This window comes from Bos taurus, chromosome 3, assembly GCF_002263795.3.
Source record: "Bos taurus isolate L1 Dominette 01449 registration number 42190680 breed Hereford chromosome 3, ARS-UCD2.0, whole genome shotgun sequence".
NCBI classification, from domain to species: Eukaryota; Metazoa; Chordata; class Mammalia; order Artiodactyla; family Bovidae; genus Bos; species Bos taurus.
In genome coordinates, this window is record NC_037330.1 from 107,958,019 (window position 1) to 107,968,806 (window position 10,788).

Sequence of the window (10,788 nt, forward strand, 5' to 3'; positions counted from 1 at the left end):
TGGACTCCAGGTAGTACGTGCCTGTGGAACCAATCTCAGCTTGGGAGTCCAAATGGAAGCAGTGTCTGTGATTCATTCATTCATCAGATATTTGTTGAGTGCCAGACATTGGAGTAGATACTGGGAATGCTGTGGTGAACCAGAATAACTCAGTCCCTGTGCACAGAGTAGGTGTCAGGAACAACAATAATTAATAAGCAATTAGTCTTGAAAGGAAACCTGGCCTCAAGGGTGACTTGGGACCAGGAAGGCAGATATGTATGTGATTCAGAAGTGGCAAAGCAGAGTATGCAGGAGCCCCAGTTTGGGAGGGAATGAGTCTCTGAGAGTTTGGCCAGACCCAGGCTGGGGATGGGAGCACCTCTGTGGGCCCTGAATTTCTACTCTAGACCCTGAGGTTATTTCCAGGGTTGGTTTGTTGTCTCCTGTTTTGCAAACAGCGGGGCACAGCCTCCTCCTCCCTCCCCTCCCCTTCAGATCGAGGCTATTTATTCCTAGTGACAAGCCTGAGGATCCCAGGGGGGGTGGCCTCAAGGACCTGGAGGGGCCTTGTGTTCCTGGCAGGCGCCAGTGCTCCCTCCCAGGCAGGGCACAGGGAGGAAGTCGGAAGGTTGGAAACTGCAAAGGTCGGGGAGAAGGACTTCCCTCCATCGCCCCTTGCAAGCGCCCCATCCATGCACACTCCTCACACCCCTTCTTGAGAAGCTCTGAAGTCATGGGGCCTAGGATATGGGTCTCCCCTGGGCCTCAAAGGTCGAAACTATTCCTGGGCACTGTGGAGACCAAGGAAGGTCTTCTCTGCTCCACGATGAGCTGGAGGCGGCGGTTACTTCTGTTTTCGCCACTTTAGAGTTGTGAAATAAAGCCCTTTGAAGGTCAAAGCCCTAGAGAGGGGGTCCTTGCTTCATTCCTTGTTTCCGGAGAACATCTTGGTTCCCACTGCCAGGGACGCGACAGCAGGGTAAAAACCACCTCCTCCTCCAGGCTGGCCTAAGTCCTCTTTTACAAATTCGGGCTGAGTGTGATCCCTGCGGGTAAACTGGGAGGGGGCGGTAACACGAAGTGGACACGAAGGAGGACTCTCTCTCGGTCCCCAAATGGACCTTGGTCTGCTGCCTCCGGGTATCCCTTGCCTAAGATTGAATACAGCTAGCTGCTGGGGGCGGCGAGGGGAAGGGAGATGGGGGGGAAGGGGGCGAGATGGGGGGGGGAAGGGAGGGAGGCCAGCAAAAGCTGAAGGGAGGGGACTGGGGCGGGGTCCTGGCGGCCCTGGAAGGCTGGGAGAGCCAGGTTAGGCCAAGGGGGCTGGGGCCAGCTCCAGTCTAAAAGGAAGGTGGGGGCGGGGTCTGGCCCCCAGCCTCCGGGACGAGGACCGGGGGCGGGGTCCGCACCCCGCGGGCAGGGGCGGCCGGGGGCGGGGTCCGGGCGGGGCGGGCCCCCGCGCTCACTTCCTCGGGGAGGGATTGGGGCCGCGCTCCCACTCGCCCACACAGTCCGTGTGCCGCCGGCAGACTGGCCGGCTGCTCGCTCGGCCCCGGCTCGGCCCAGCCCGCTGGTAGGAGCCGCCGAGGGACGCGGCCCCGGCTGCCCACCTTACCGCCCCCGCGCGTGAGCACCGCGCCCCGCTCTCGCCGCCCGCTTCGAGGTGAGCTCCCCGCCGAGCCTGGCTCCCCATCCCCGCTCCCGGCCCCCGCCCTCGGGCGGGAGGGGACAGACGGTCAGCCGGGGGTTAAGGGTAGCCGCAGCCCCCGCCCTCTGCCCCGGGGCCCCGCCTGGGTCCGGCCGCGGGCGCCGGGAACCCGCTGGAGCCGGTGGCGCGCGGACGCCGAGCCCCGGGGGCGCCCCCCGGACCTCACCGCCCCGGGCCGCCTGGCCGGGGCGGGGGCTGCTACTCGAGTTAGGCGGGGGAGGGGGCCAAGTTTGAAATAGAAAAGCGAGAATCGAGAGAGACCGAGGGAGAGGGTTCAAGAAACCCGCTTCCAGAAAGCCCGGTGGGAGCGGGAGACCGAGACTGGACAGGAGCGGCGGCGAGCTTAGACCGGAGGGTGCAGAGATACCTGAAACAGGGACAGAGACCGGGGCGCAGGTCACCAGGAGGCAGACCCGAGGCTTTGGGACGGGCCCAGGTTTTGTGGAGCGGAACACTTTAGGAAAAAAGCATGCAGGGACCCCAGACGTGTTGTCGGCCCAGTCTAGGGCCTTGGAGGGTTCAGCGCAAATGAAGGGCCCCTGAGCTTAAACTTTATTAGTCTTGTGGTCATCAAGCCTCAGAGAGGCCTAGAGAGACATCCAGAGACTGAAGGCAGAGACACTCAGACATACAGAGATGCTAAGAGATAGAGAAGGGCCACTGGTAAGGACCGAGACATTCCACCCTTTGGAGACACTGAGATGCCAAGACTTGGGTGAATGGAGGTAGAAATCCACAGAGGCTGAAGTTGGAAGATAGCCGGTTAGAGATACAGACAGGAGAGATACAGACACGAAACATACAGACAGCTGCTGAAGTACAGACACAGACGTCCAGAGCGGAGCAGAGTTAGACACCGAGACAGATGTCACGGAGGGACGGTGACAGTTTCCAGGACAGACCCCTAAGGACTCAGGCCCCTAAAGATTGGGAGGTGAGGACGTGGGGCAACAGAACTAGGAGAGCAGCGGACCTGAGACAGTAAGACATCAAGAAGGAGCCTCACACACTGCTGGAGACAGCCCCAGCTTATTTTTAAACTCCAGTCTTGGACGCTCTGCTTCAGCCCTGGGGGACCTGGGGTGAATGAACTGTTCCTCTTCTGTCCCCAGAGCAGCTGCTGGATCCTGCTTCCCAACCCCCCTTCTACCAAACTGCTCTGACTCCCAGGCCCCCATGGTGGAGGGAGGTGGGGAGAAAAGAGTGAAGAGTTTGGGGTTGATGCCTAGTAGCAAGGATGAGGCGGGGGGAGTTTGATTTCTCCCCTCAAGTGTCTTGTCAACTCCTGAAAACTGGGGGAGGAGGGATCAGTTCTGATTGTGAGTCACAGCTGTGGGACCTGGCCAGGGTCCTCATGGACAGTGGGGGGTAGAGGGGGGCAAAGGGGTTGAGCGGTTGGCAGGGGTACTTGGAAAGACTTCTGGATGTCTTCCAGTCTCAGGGCCGGCAGCTGGGGAGAAGAGCCAGGCTCTTGTACAAGTGACATCACCCAGCATCTCCTGTCGTCGTCCCCCCCCCTTAAATGCTGAACACCCCCTCCCCCACCGTTTCTAGGGAAATGAGAAAAGGCTCCCAGCTGGGAGGCAGGGGACCTGGACTCTCTGATACCTGAGTGACTTTGGGCATGCTTCTGCCTTTTCCCTGGCCTCTGTACTCAGCTGTAAAGTGAGGATGATACCCTATCCTGCCTGCCTTATGTGTGATCTGATAAATGGTAGGGGCTTCCCTGGTGGCTCAGCCATAAAGAATCCGCCTGTAATGTGGGAGCTGCAGGAGATACGGGTTCAATCCTGGGAAGATCCCCTGGAGAAGGGAATGGCAACCCACTCCAGTATTCTTGCCTGGAGAATCCCATGGACAGAGGAGCCTGGTGGGCTACAGTACATAAGGATGCAAAGAGTCGGACACGACTGGAGTGACTTAGTGTGTACACACAGATGGTGGGCGGGCTTTGTGAGAGGCAAAACAGCATGCAGACGAGTATACCTGTACACCTATGTTGGAGCTTTCAGAATTATGTTCACTGGAGTCAGACTTGCCCCCACTGGTCTCAGTGAGCCCCGTAGCCTGCGCCTCTTCGGTTTCCCCAGCACAACTAGGGGGTTCCCTTTTAGTTTTCTCCCCAGGCCCACCCTGAGAATGTCAAGGTCAAGTCCCAGCCCAGCCCCCTGACCCAGGCCTGGCTGAGAAACTGTAGTCTGACCTCAGTATGAGTAAGGGGCTAATAATATCAATAAAAACACTAAGAACTACCATTTACTGACTACTTAGTATCTCCCAAGTGCTTTCCAGGTATCATCAGATTTTTTTTTTCCATCATATCCAAGTCTGGCAACAACCCTAGGAGGTAGGAGGTAGTATTAGATGGGAAAACAAGCTGAGGGAGCCTAAGTGACTTGCTTGAAATCACCTAAGTTTATATTTCACAGTTCAGGCCTTTACATACCACAGGCTGCAGCCATTTAACCAGCCATTCTGAGCTGCAGATTTGCGGGGAGGTGTCAGAAGTGTGCGTCTGAGTCAGGTGTAGAGGTGTATGTGTGTTGGTGAGGGCAGCGGCTGAGCGCCATCTGGCAGACTGAGCAGTCTCCCCCGCAACCCCCAACCAGCCATGGAGGCTCCCTTTAGCTCCCCAGCCCTGCCAGGGAAGGGGGAGGGGGGAGGGGCAGAAAAAGGGCAGAGACAGGTGGGCCTTGAGAGTGCCCTTCACTCTGTCCTCATCGGAGCCCAGCTGGACAGACTAGGGGACCAGGGAATTCTGGGAGAGAAGCCGAAGCCACGCCCATTCCCTATTTGGGGTGCCCCTGTCTCAGAGTGGTGACTGCCTCCCAGGGGGCGGACCTAGGACTAGTCTGGGCCTGGGAAGGTGGTTGCCGGGGGCCAAGCCAGGAAGGAAGGGAAGGCCCAGGGCTCTCCCAGAGTGATGCATGGCTACTCTCCACCTGTGCGGCCCCCTGCTGCACAGTGGCCGGCAGCCCAGGCCACCCTCAGATGTTGGGCCAGAAGAAACCTAGGCCTGAATGGTGGGAAGTGGACTCCACCCTCCAGCATAGCCCCCAGCCCAGGAGTCTCCACTCTGAAAACCCCAGCCCCTGGTGGCTCCTGGCCTGGAGTAAGAACTGAGTGTCCTCCCATGACAGAAGGGTAGCTGCGAGCTCGAGTCACCCCTTCAGAAGAACCAGGCCCTCCAGGCCTGGGGCATCCGCTGGTGCCTCGAGTCTGAGCAATGCTTGTTGCTAGAATTTCCTGCTGGGGGTGGCTGAGAAAAGGAGGGCTTTTTCTTCAGCTTGAGCCAGGCCAGGCTCTGGGGACTGCCAGTTCCTGGGGTCTAATGAGGGGAGTGGGTTGGTGGGTCCCTTTGTGCTCCTCAGATTCATCTGCAGCTGTGAGAAGATCCCCTTCCCAGGGTCCTGGTGGTTCCTCTCCACCCAAGATCCCAGTCCTGAGAGAGCAGGCTTCTTGATGGAGAAGGCTGGGGTGGGGAGCTCCGAATTTGGGGCTCGAGATGGGAACAAGGGGCAGCAGAAGGGACCAGGAACCCCACTTCCTAATCCTCCCTACTCCCCAAGCTCCTGCTGCAGAGGCAGCTGTGTGGATGACCTCATCCCACAAACATGCTTTGTTCCTGAGAAAATGGAAAGTGTCTGAGGTTTGGTGGGGGGCTGGGTGTCTGCAGCAGCAGCTCTCCGTGCTCCCCCTTGCCTGACTCCCCACCCTAGAGGGGGCCTGACTGGAGAGGAGATGTCTTCAGTGGCTCCCACTCTCTCGCCCTTCACTCCCCCAGCCCCAAACCCTTAGAAAAGCTGGAGACAGGCTGTCTTCTCCCAGAGGCAAGGGGAAGGAAATAATGACCAAGGGGATGGAAAGATTCTGGGGCTCTGCAGGCACTGCCAGGAGTGATGTCCTGCAGGAGAGAGGGCAGAGGGCACACTGCGTCATCGCCTGTTCCCCTCTCTGTCCCCAAGCATCTCGTTTCCCTTTTTTCTCCCCTGTTGCTGGCAAAACCTGACAGCTGGCCATCTGTGCTGTCACAGCTGCTGCAGATGTTGCAGGCCAAGGCTGCCCAGGCTGATGTGGCCAAAGATGCAGAGGGAAGTGGAGTGGGGTGAGGGCAGAGGGTCCAGCTGGGGAAGCTTGGCTGTGTCCAGCTTGCAGGATTTCCTTCCTGGTTAAACCTGGGCTGAGCCTCTGAAGTCCTTGTTGCTGGGTTCTCCTGGGAAGGGAGGCCCAATGTCATTTCTCCCATCAGCCTCCTCCACCTCTACCATTCACTGGCCCAGCATCCTTCTTACACTCTGCTGTTTCCTGAATGGGATTGAGGCAGGGAGAGGGGGGTGGTACAAACAGCCCCATTGTCATCCCAAAGCTCCTCACTCCAGGGCTCTGGGTATGTCCCTTCCTGGGAGTCAGGAGCCAGTGAGAGTACTGTTCATACGGGAGAGGGTAGGGTGACTCCTTGCCCCAGCTCCTACAGCCTTTTGGAGACAGTAAAGACAGTGGAGGCTAAACTCAGGCTAAACGTAGGGGCAGGAAATGAGTCACTGACCCAGGAAAAGCCCCCTCCCCCCAGTTCTGCCAGGGCCCAGATAAGAAAAGAACTTCTGCTTCCTGATTTTTTCCTGATCCCCCTCACCCCCAACATTAAATACAGAAATAAACATACAGGACTCTTACGTTCCCAGAAGCACCCATTCCCCATCACCATCTGCTCTGACCTGGCATTTCCTATGCCTAGTCTCTTGTTCTTTTTTTTTAATGCAATGTGGCTAAGCCACAGCTCCTCGGGGTGACCCCTGCCCCACCTTGTGCCCCTAACAGGGCTCACTCACAGCCACCATGAGCGAAGCCTTTGACTGTGCCAAATGCAGCGAGTCCCTGTACGGGCGCAAATACATCCAGACAGACGATGGCCCCTACTGCGTGCCCTGCTATGACAACACCTTCGCCAACACATGTGCCGAGTGCCAGCAGCTGATCGGACACGACTCACGGGTAAGGACTGGACCACGGAGGGCAGGGAGTGGGTGGAAGCTGGCAGGAGGGGGCAAATGTGCCAGCACCCTTGCCACGCTCCCTCCAGGAGCTGTTCTATGAAGACCGCCACTTCCACGAGGGCTGCTTCCGCTGCTGCCGCTGCCAGCGCTCCCTAGCCGACGAGCCCTTCACCTGCCAGGACAGCGAGCTGCTCTGTAACGACTGCTACTGCAGTGCCTTCTCCTCGCAGTGCTCTGCCTGTGGGGAGACCGTCATGCCCGGTATGTTCCCAGGGGCTCGCTCTGCGTGGGACTGGCATGCCTGGCATCTGTGTGGCATCCATGCGTGTGCGTGGGACTGGCATGCCTGTCTGATATGTACAGGGAGGCTTGATAAAGAGCTGGCCATGCCACACGTTCCTGGAAACTGTGTGCAGGATCTGTTGTGCCTCTTTGCTCTTTGGAGCTCAGCACGTGCAAGGACTGACATGCGTGATACACACCTGGGGGCTTAACACATTTGGCACACGTACACGTAGTGTACTGAGATTGTCAGTGTTTGTTGCATTGGGGCTTGTGTGCAAAGTCAGAAAAGACAGATACATAGAGAACTTAACACGTGTGGTGACCTGCATGGCTGATAGAATGTGGGGATTTAGAACACGTGGAACTTGGCATGATGAGGATATGTCGGGGCTTCCTATGTACTGAATGTATCATGTCTGAGATATTAGACTCACTTGCCTCGTAGATGGGGTCTTTGTGTGTGTGCTCACACTATCACATCTGGTGTATAAGGGCTTGCTTAGCATGTACTGAGTCATCGAGCCCATCACCTAGAGGCCTGGTTGCAGCTGAGGTCGTCATATTCTGGGACATGTGGGGACTTCACTTAGGCCAAACCCTCAGGTCATGTGCTTAGCCAGCATGTCTGGTGTTGGGGGAAAGTTAGCATGTGTAACATACGAGGTGGGGACCCTGGTGAAAATGGATGGACACCACTTTCAAGGCTGCGGGAGCAGCAGGGACCCTACTGGAGGGTAGCAGAGGGTGGCACTCAGGAGCCTGGGACACAGCCTCTGATGGGACCCCTGTTCCCCACAGGGTCCCGGAAGCTGGAGTACGGAGGCCAGACGTGGCATGAGCACTGCTTCCTGTGCAGCGGCTGTGAGCAGCCGCTGGGTTCCCGTTCCTTTGTGCCCGACAAGGGCGCTCACTACTGCGTGCCCTGCTATGAGAACAAGTTTGCTCCTCGCTGCGCCCGCTGCAGCAAGGTGGGGGCAGCGTGGAGCTCCACTGCACTCGGGAGGTGGTGAGCAAGGCTCTGTTGCAGGGTGGGAATCCCCACGCCCCCCCCGCTTTGCTGACAGAGGCTGCTCCCACAGACGCTGACGCAGGGTGGTGTGACATACCGTGACCAGCCCTGGCATCGAGAATGCCTGGTCTGCACTGGGTGCCAGACGCCCCTGGCAGGGCAGCAGTTCACCTCCCGAGAGGACGATCCCTACTGCGTGACCTGTTTTGGAGAACTCTTTGCACCAAAGTGCAGCAGCTGCAAGCGCCCCATCACAGGTGGGTCAGGGGGTCCAAAGACGGAGTGGGTCAGGTGTAGATGGGGGGGCAGGGGACCTGGTCTCGGTGAGGCCAAGGGACAGGACCGCCCTCCAGACGGCAGCGCTAATCCTCAGCCTCCCTCCAGGACTCGGTGGAGGCAAGTATGTGTCCTTCGAAGACCGCCACTGGCACCACAGCTGCTTCTCCTGCGCCCGCTGCTCCACCTCCCTGGTGGGTCAGGGCTTCGTGCCGGACGGAGACCAAGTGCTGTGCCAGGGTTGCAGCCAGGCAGGGCCCTGAGCCAGGGCTCCGGGACTAAGGCTCCTTCTCCAGACGGCCTCTGGGACCCAGCCTCTCCCCGATTTGGGGCTCCCCTTGGGCTCCAGGATTCAGCCTCCCCACTCCAGCATCCTCAATCTGGTACTTCCTGACCCAGGGCCCCCAAACTTGGGCTCTCCCGGAGCCTTCATCATCATTCAAATCCCCTCCCCAAACCTGAACTCCAGAACTCTGTCCTCTCCCTTCAGGTCGGGCTTGCTTCCCAGACCAAGCCCTTTCCCCAAATCAGGGCTCTGTGACCCAATCCCCCTTCAACGTAGACTTGTCTCCAAAGACTTTAGGTCTCCTTTGGGTGCCTGAGAAGTCCTCAAAAGTCGAATATACTCAGGCTTGACGCTCCCCACCCCTGTCCCACTGGGATCCCCAAGGATGGGGCTGTCTGGGGCAGCACTGGGTAGGGGGTCCTAGGGTACAGGTTTTTGCCCATCCCGTGTTGTGAGTGTTTTCTCTTTTCATTTCAGCTCCATTTTGCCCAGAGATGGGCAGAGGGGTGGGTTTGGCTCGCCCCCCTGTTTCAGATTCTGCAATAAAGCAGTATGAGAAAGTGAAGGCCTCTGTTTGGCTGGAGGTGGGGGGAGCGGGCGGAGGCGGGTTGGAGGGGCAAGGAAGGTTCCTTCGCACAGCAAGGGACTCGGAGGTTCTTCCCACCTCCTCCCTGCAGGTCAGGAGGAAGCTTCCAGGCGGGGTGGGAAATCTCTCCCCAGAAAGGGGATCCCCGCCGCCGCTACCGTCCCTCTCTGGCTTAGCCGACCTCCCTTTCACCTCCCCCGCCTGCTGGCAAAGGGCTTTTTCCTCCGGTGAGGAAGGGAGGGATTTAGGGAGGTTGCGGACCGGAGCCGGGGCGGGGGCGGCTGGTGTTGGGTTCCCCGCCAGGTACAAGTCGCTCCCCTCCCTTAACAGCCCCCCCACGAACCCCGCGGAGCATCCAGTGCGAATCCCGAGTCTGGGCCCAGACCCTCAGCCCCCTTCCCCCTCTTTCGTAGGATTAGCGGAGGCGGCCCGGGATCCGCTCGCGGCCGCACGTTTTTTGCCAAAAAAGGCAAGGATGCAGCTGCACGCGCCGCGGGAACATCTGGATCCGATTCCCGGCATGAATGGGTCATGGCCCCGCCCCACCGTGATTCAAGGGCGGGGGCGGGAATGAGCCCGGGGGTGGGGGGTGGGGGGGCTGTCCCCCAAAATGAGGCGATGGGCGGAGCGCTGCTCCCCTCTCCCGGCGTCCGACTCCCCTGCCCCTGCGCTCTCGGCGGCCTGCGATGTGGGCTCCGCGGTCTAGACTGGCGGAGCCCGACTCGTGCGTCCTGGCGGCCGGCGCGGGCTGAGCCACTGACTTCCCGCCCGCGGTCTCCCCCCGGGTGGGGGGCCCCCGGCCCGGCGGGCTGGCGGGCGGACCTTCGGCGCCCAGTGGGGGAGGGGCCCTCCGGGCCGGCAGAACCGCGTGATTATATGTATCTGAAATGAAATCCTCTCCGAAATTCTATGGGGCGGGCGTTTTTCCATTTCACAGAGGTGGAGACTGTACTTGTCAAGTTCCCAAAATAGGTAGATCCGGGGTTCTACTTTCCACGCTGCCTTCCCGGACCAATCTGAATCCTAAACTTTGACATTTTCAACAAACCTTGATGAACGCCCAGCCCACCGTGTGTGCTTATCATTAATGATTGTATGTTGACATTTTCGTCTCTCTTCCACCAGCCTCTCAGGGTTGGATTCACACTTGCCTTGCTCACCCCTCCACACTCAGCCTCCGGCACTTAACTACATGTTCAATAAAGAACTTACCGAGGAAGAGTAGTCCAAGCATAGAAAACAGCTAATGCAAAGACCTGGAGGCCTGAAAAAACATATGGTGTATTTTGAGGAAGCAGCAGTAATTTCATTTGGAGGAAGTGCCAAAAGACTAAAGCAGCAGGCAGCAGCCAGGTCATGAAACGCTGAAAGCCAAGTGAAACAGACCTCACCCTGTGGGTAAACCAGGCAGTGGAAATCTTTAAGCAGGGGCGTGAGAGGATCACTTCGCTGCATAGTGAATAATGGATTGGAGGGGTAAGATGAGCAGGCTGGGGAGGAGGCTGGTGCAGTGGTCCAGGTGAGAGATAATGAGACAGGTGGCAGCCGGAGTGGAAAAGACAGGACTTGGTGACCGGTCTGAAGGAATGAGGAAGGAGAAGGTTTAAGGGGAAGGAAGGCATCAGGTGAATGGTGCTTAGGTGACCCACTCACCTAAGAGGA

At 58.5% G+C, this 10,788-nt stretch overlaps 1 protein-coding gene across 1 annotated transcript; it reads left to right on the forward strand.

The window, feature by feature from the left end:
- Positions 1–1,479: 1,479 nt before the first annotated feature.
- Positions 1,480–9,100, forward strand: FHL3 (four and a half LIM domains 3). Its single transcript, NM_001034223.2, is given in 6 exon segments — positions 1,480–1,645; positions 6,509–6,682; positions 6,771–6,945; positions 7,768–7,937; positions 8,049–8,235; positions 8,363–9,100. Coding segments are annotated over 5 exon segments (843 nt in total). The 5' UTR covers positions 1,480–1,645; positions 6,509–6,526; the 3' UTR covers positions 8,518–9,100.
- The last annotated feature ends 1,688 nt before the right edge of the window (positions 9,101–10,788 follow it).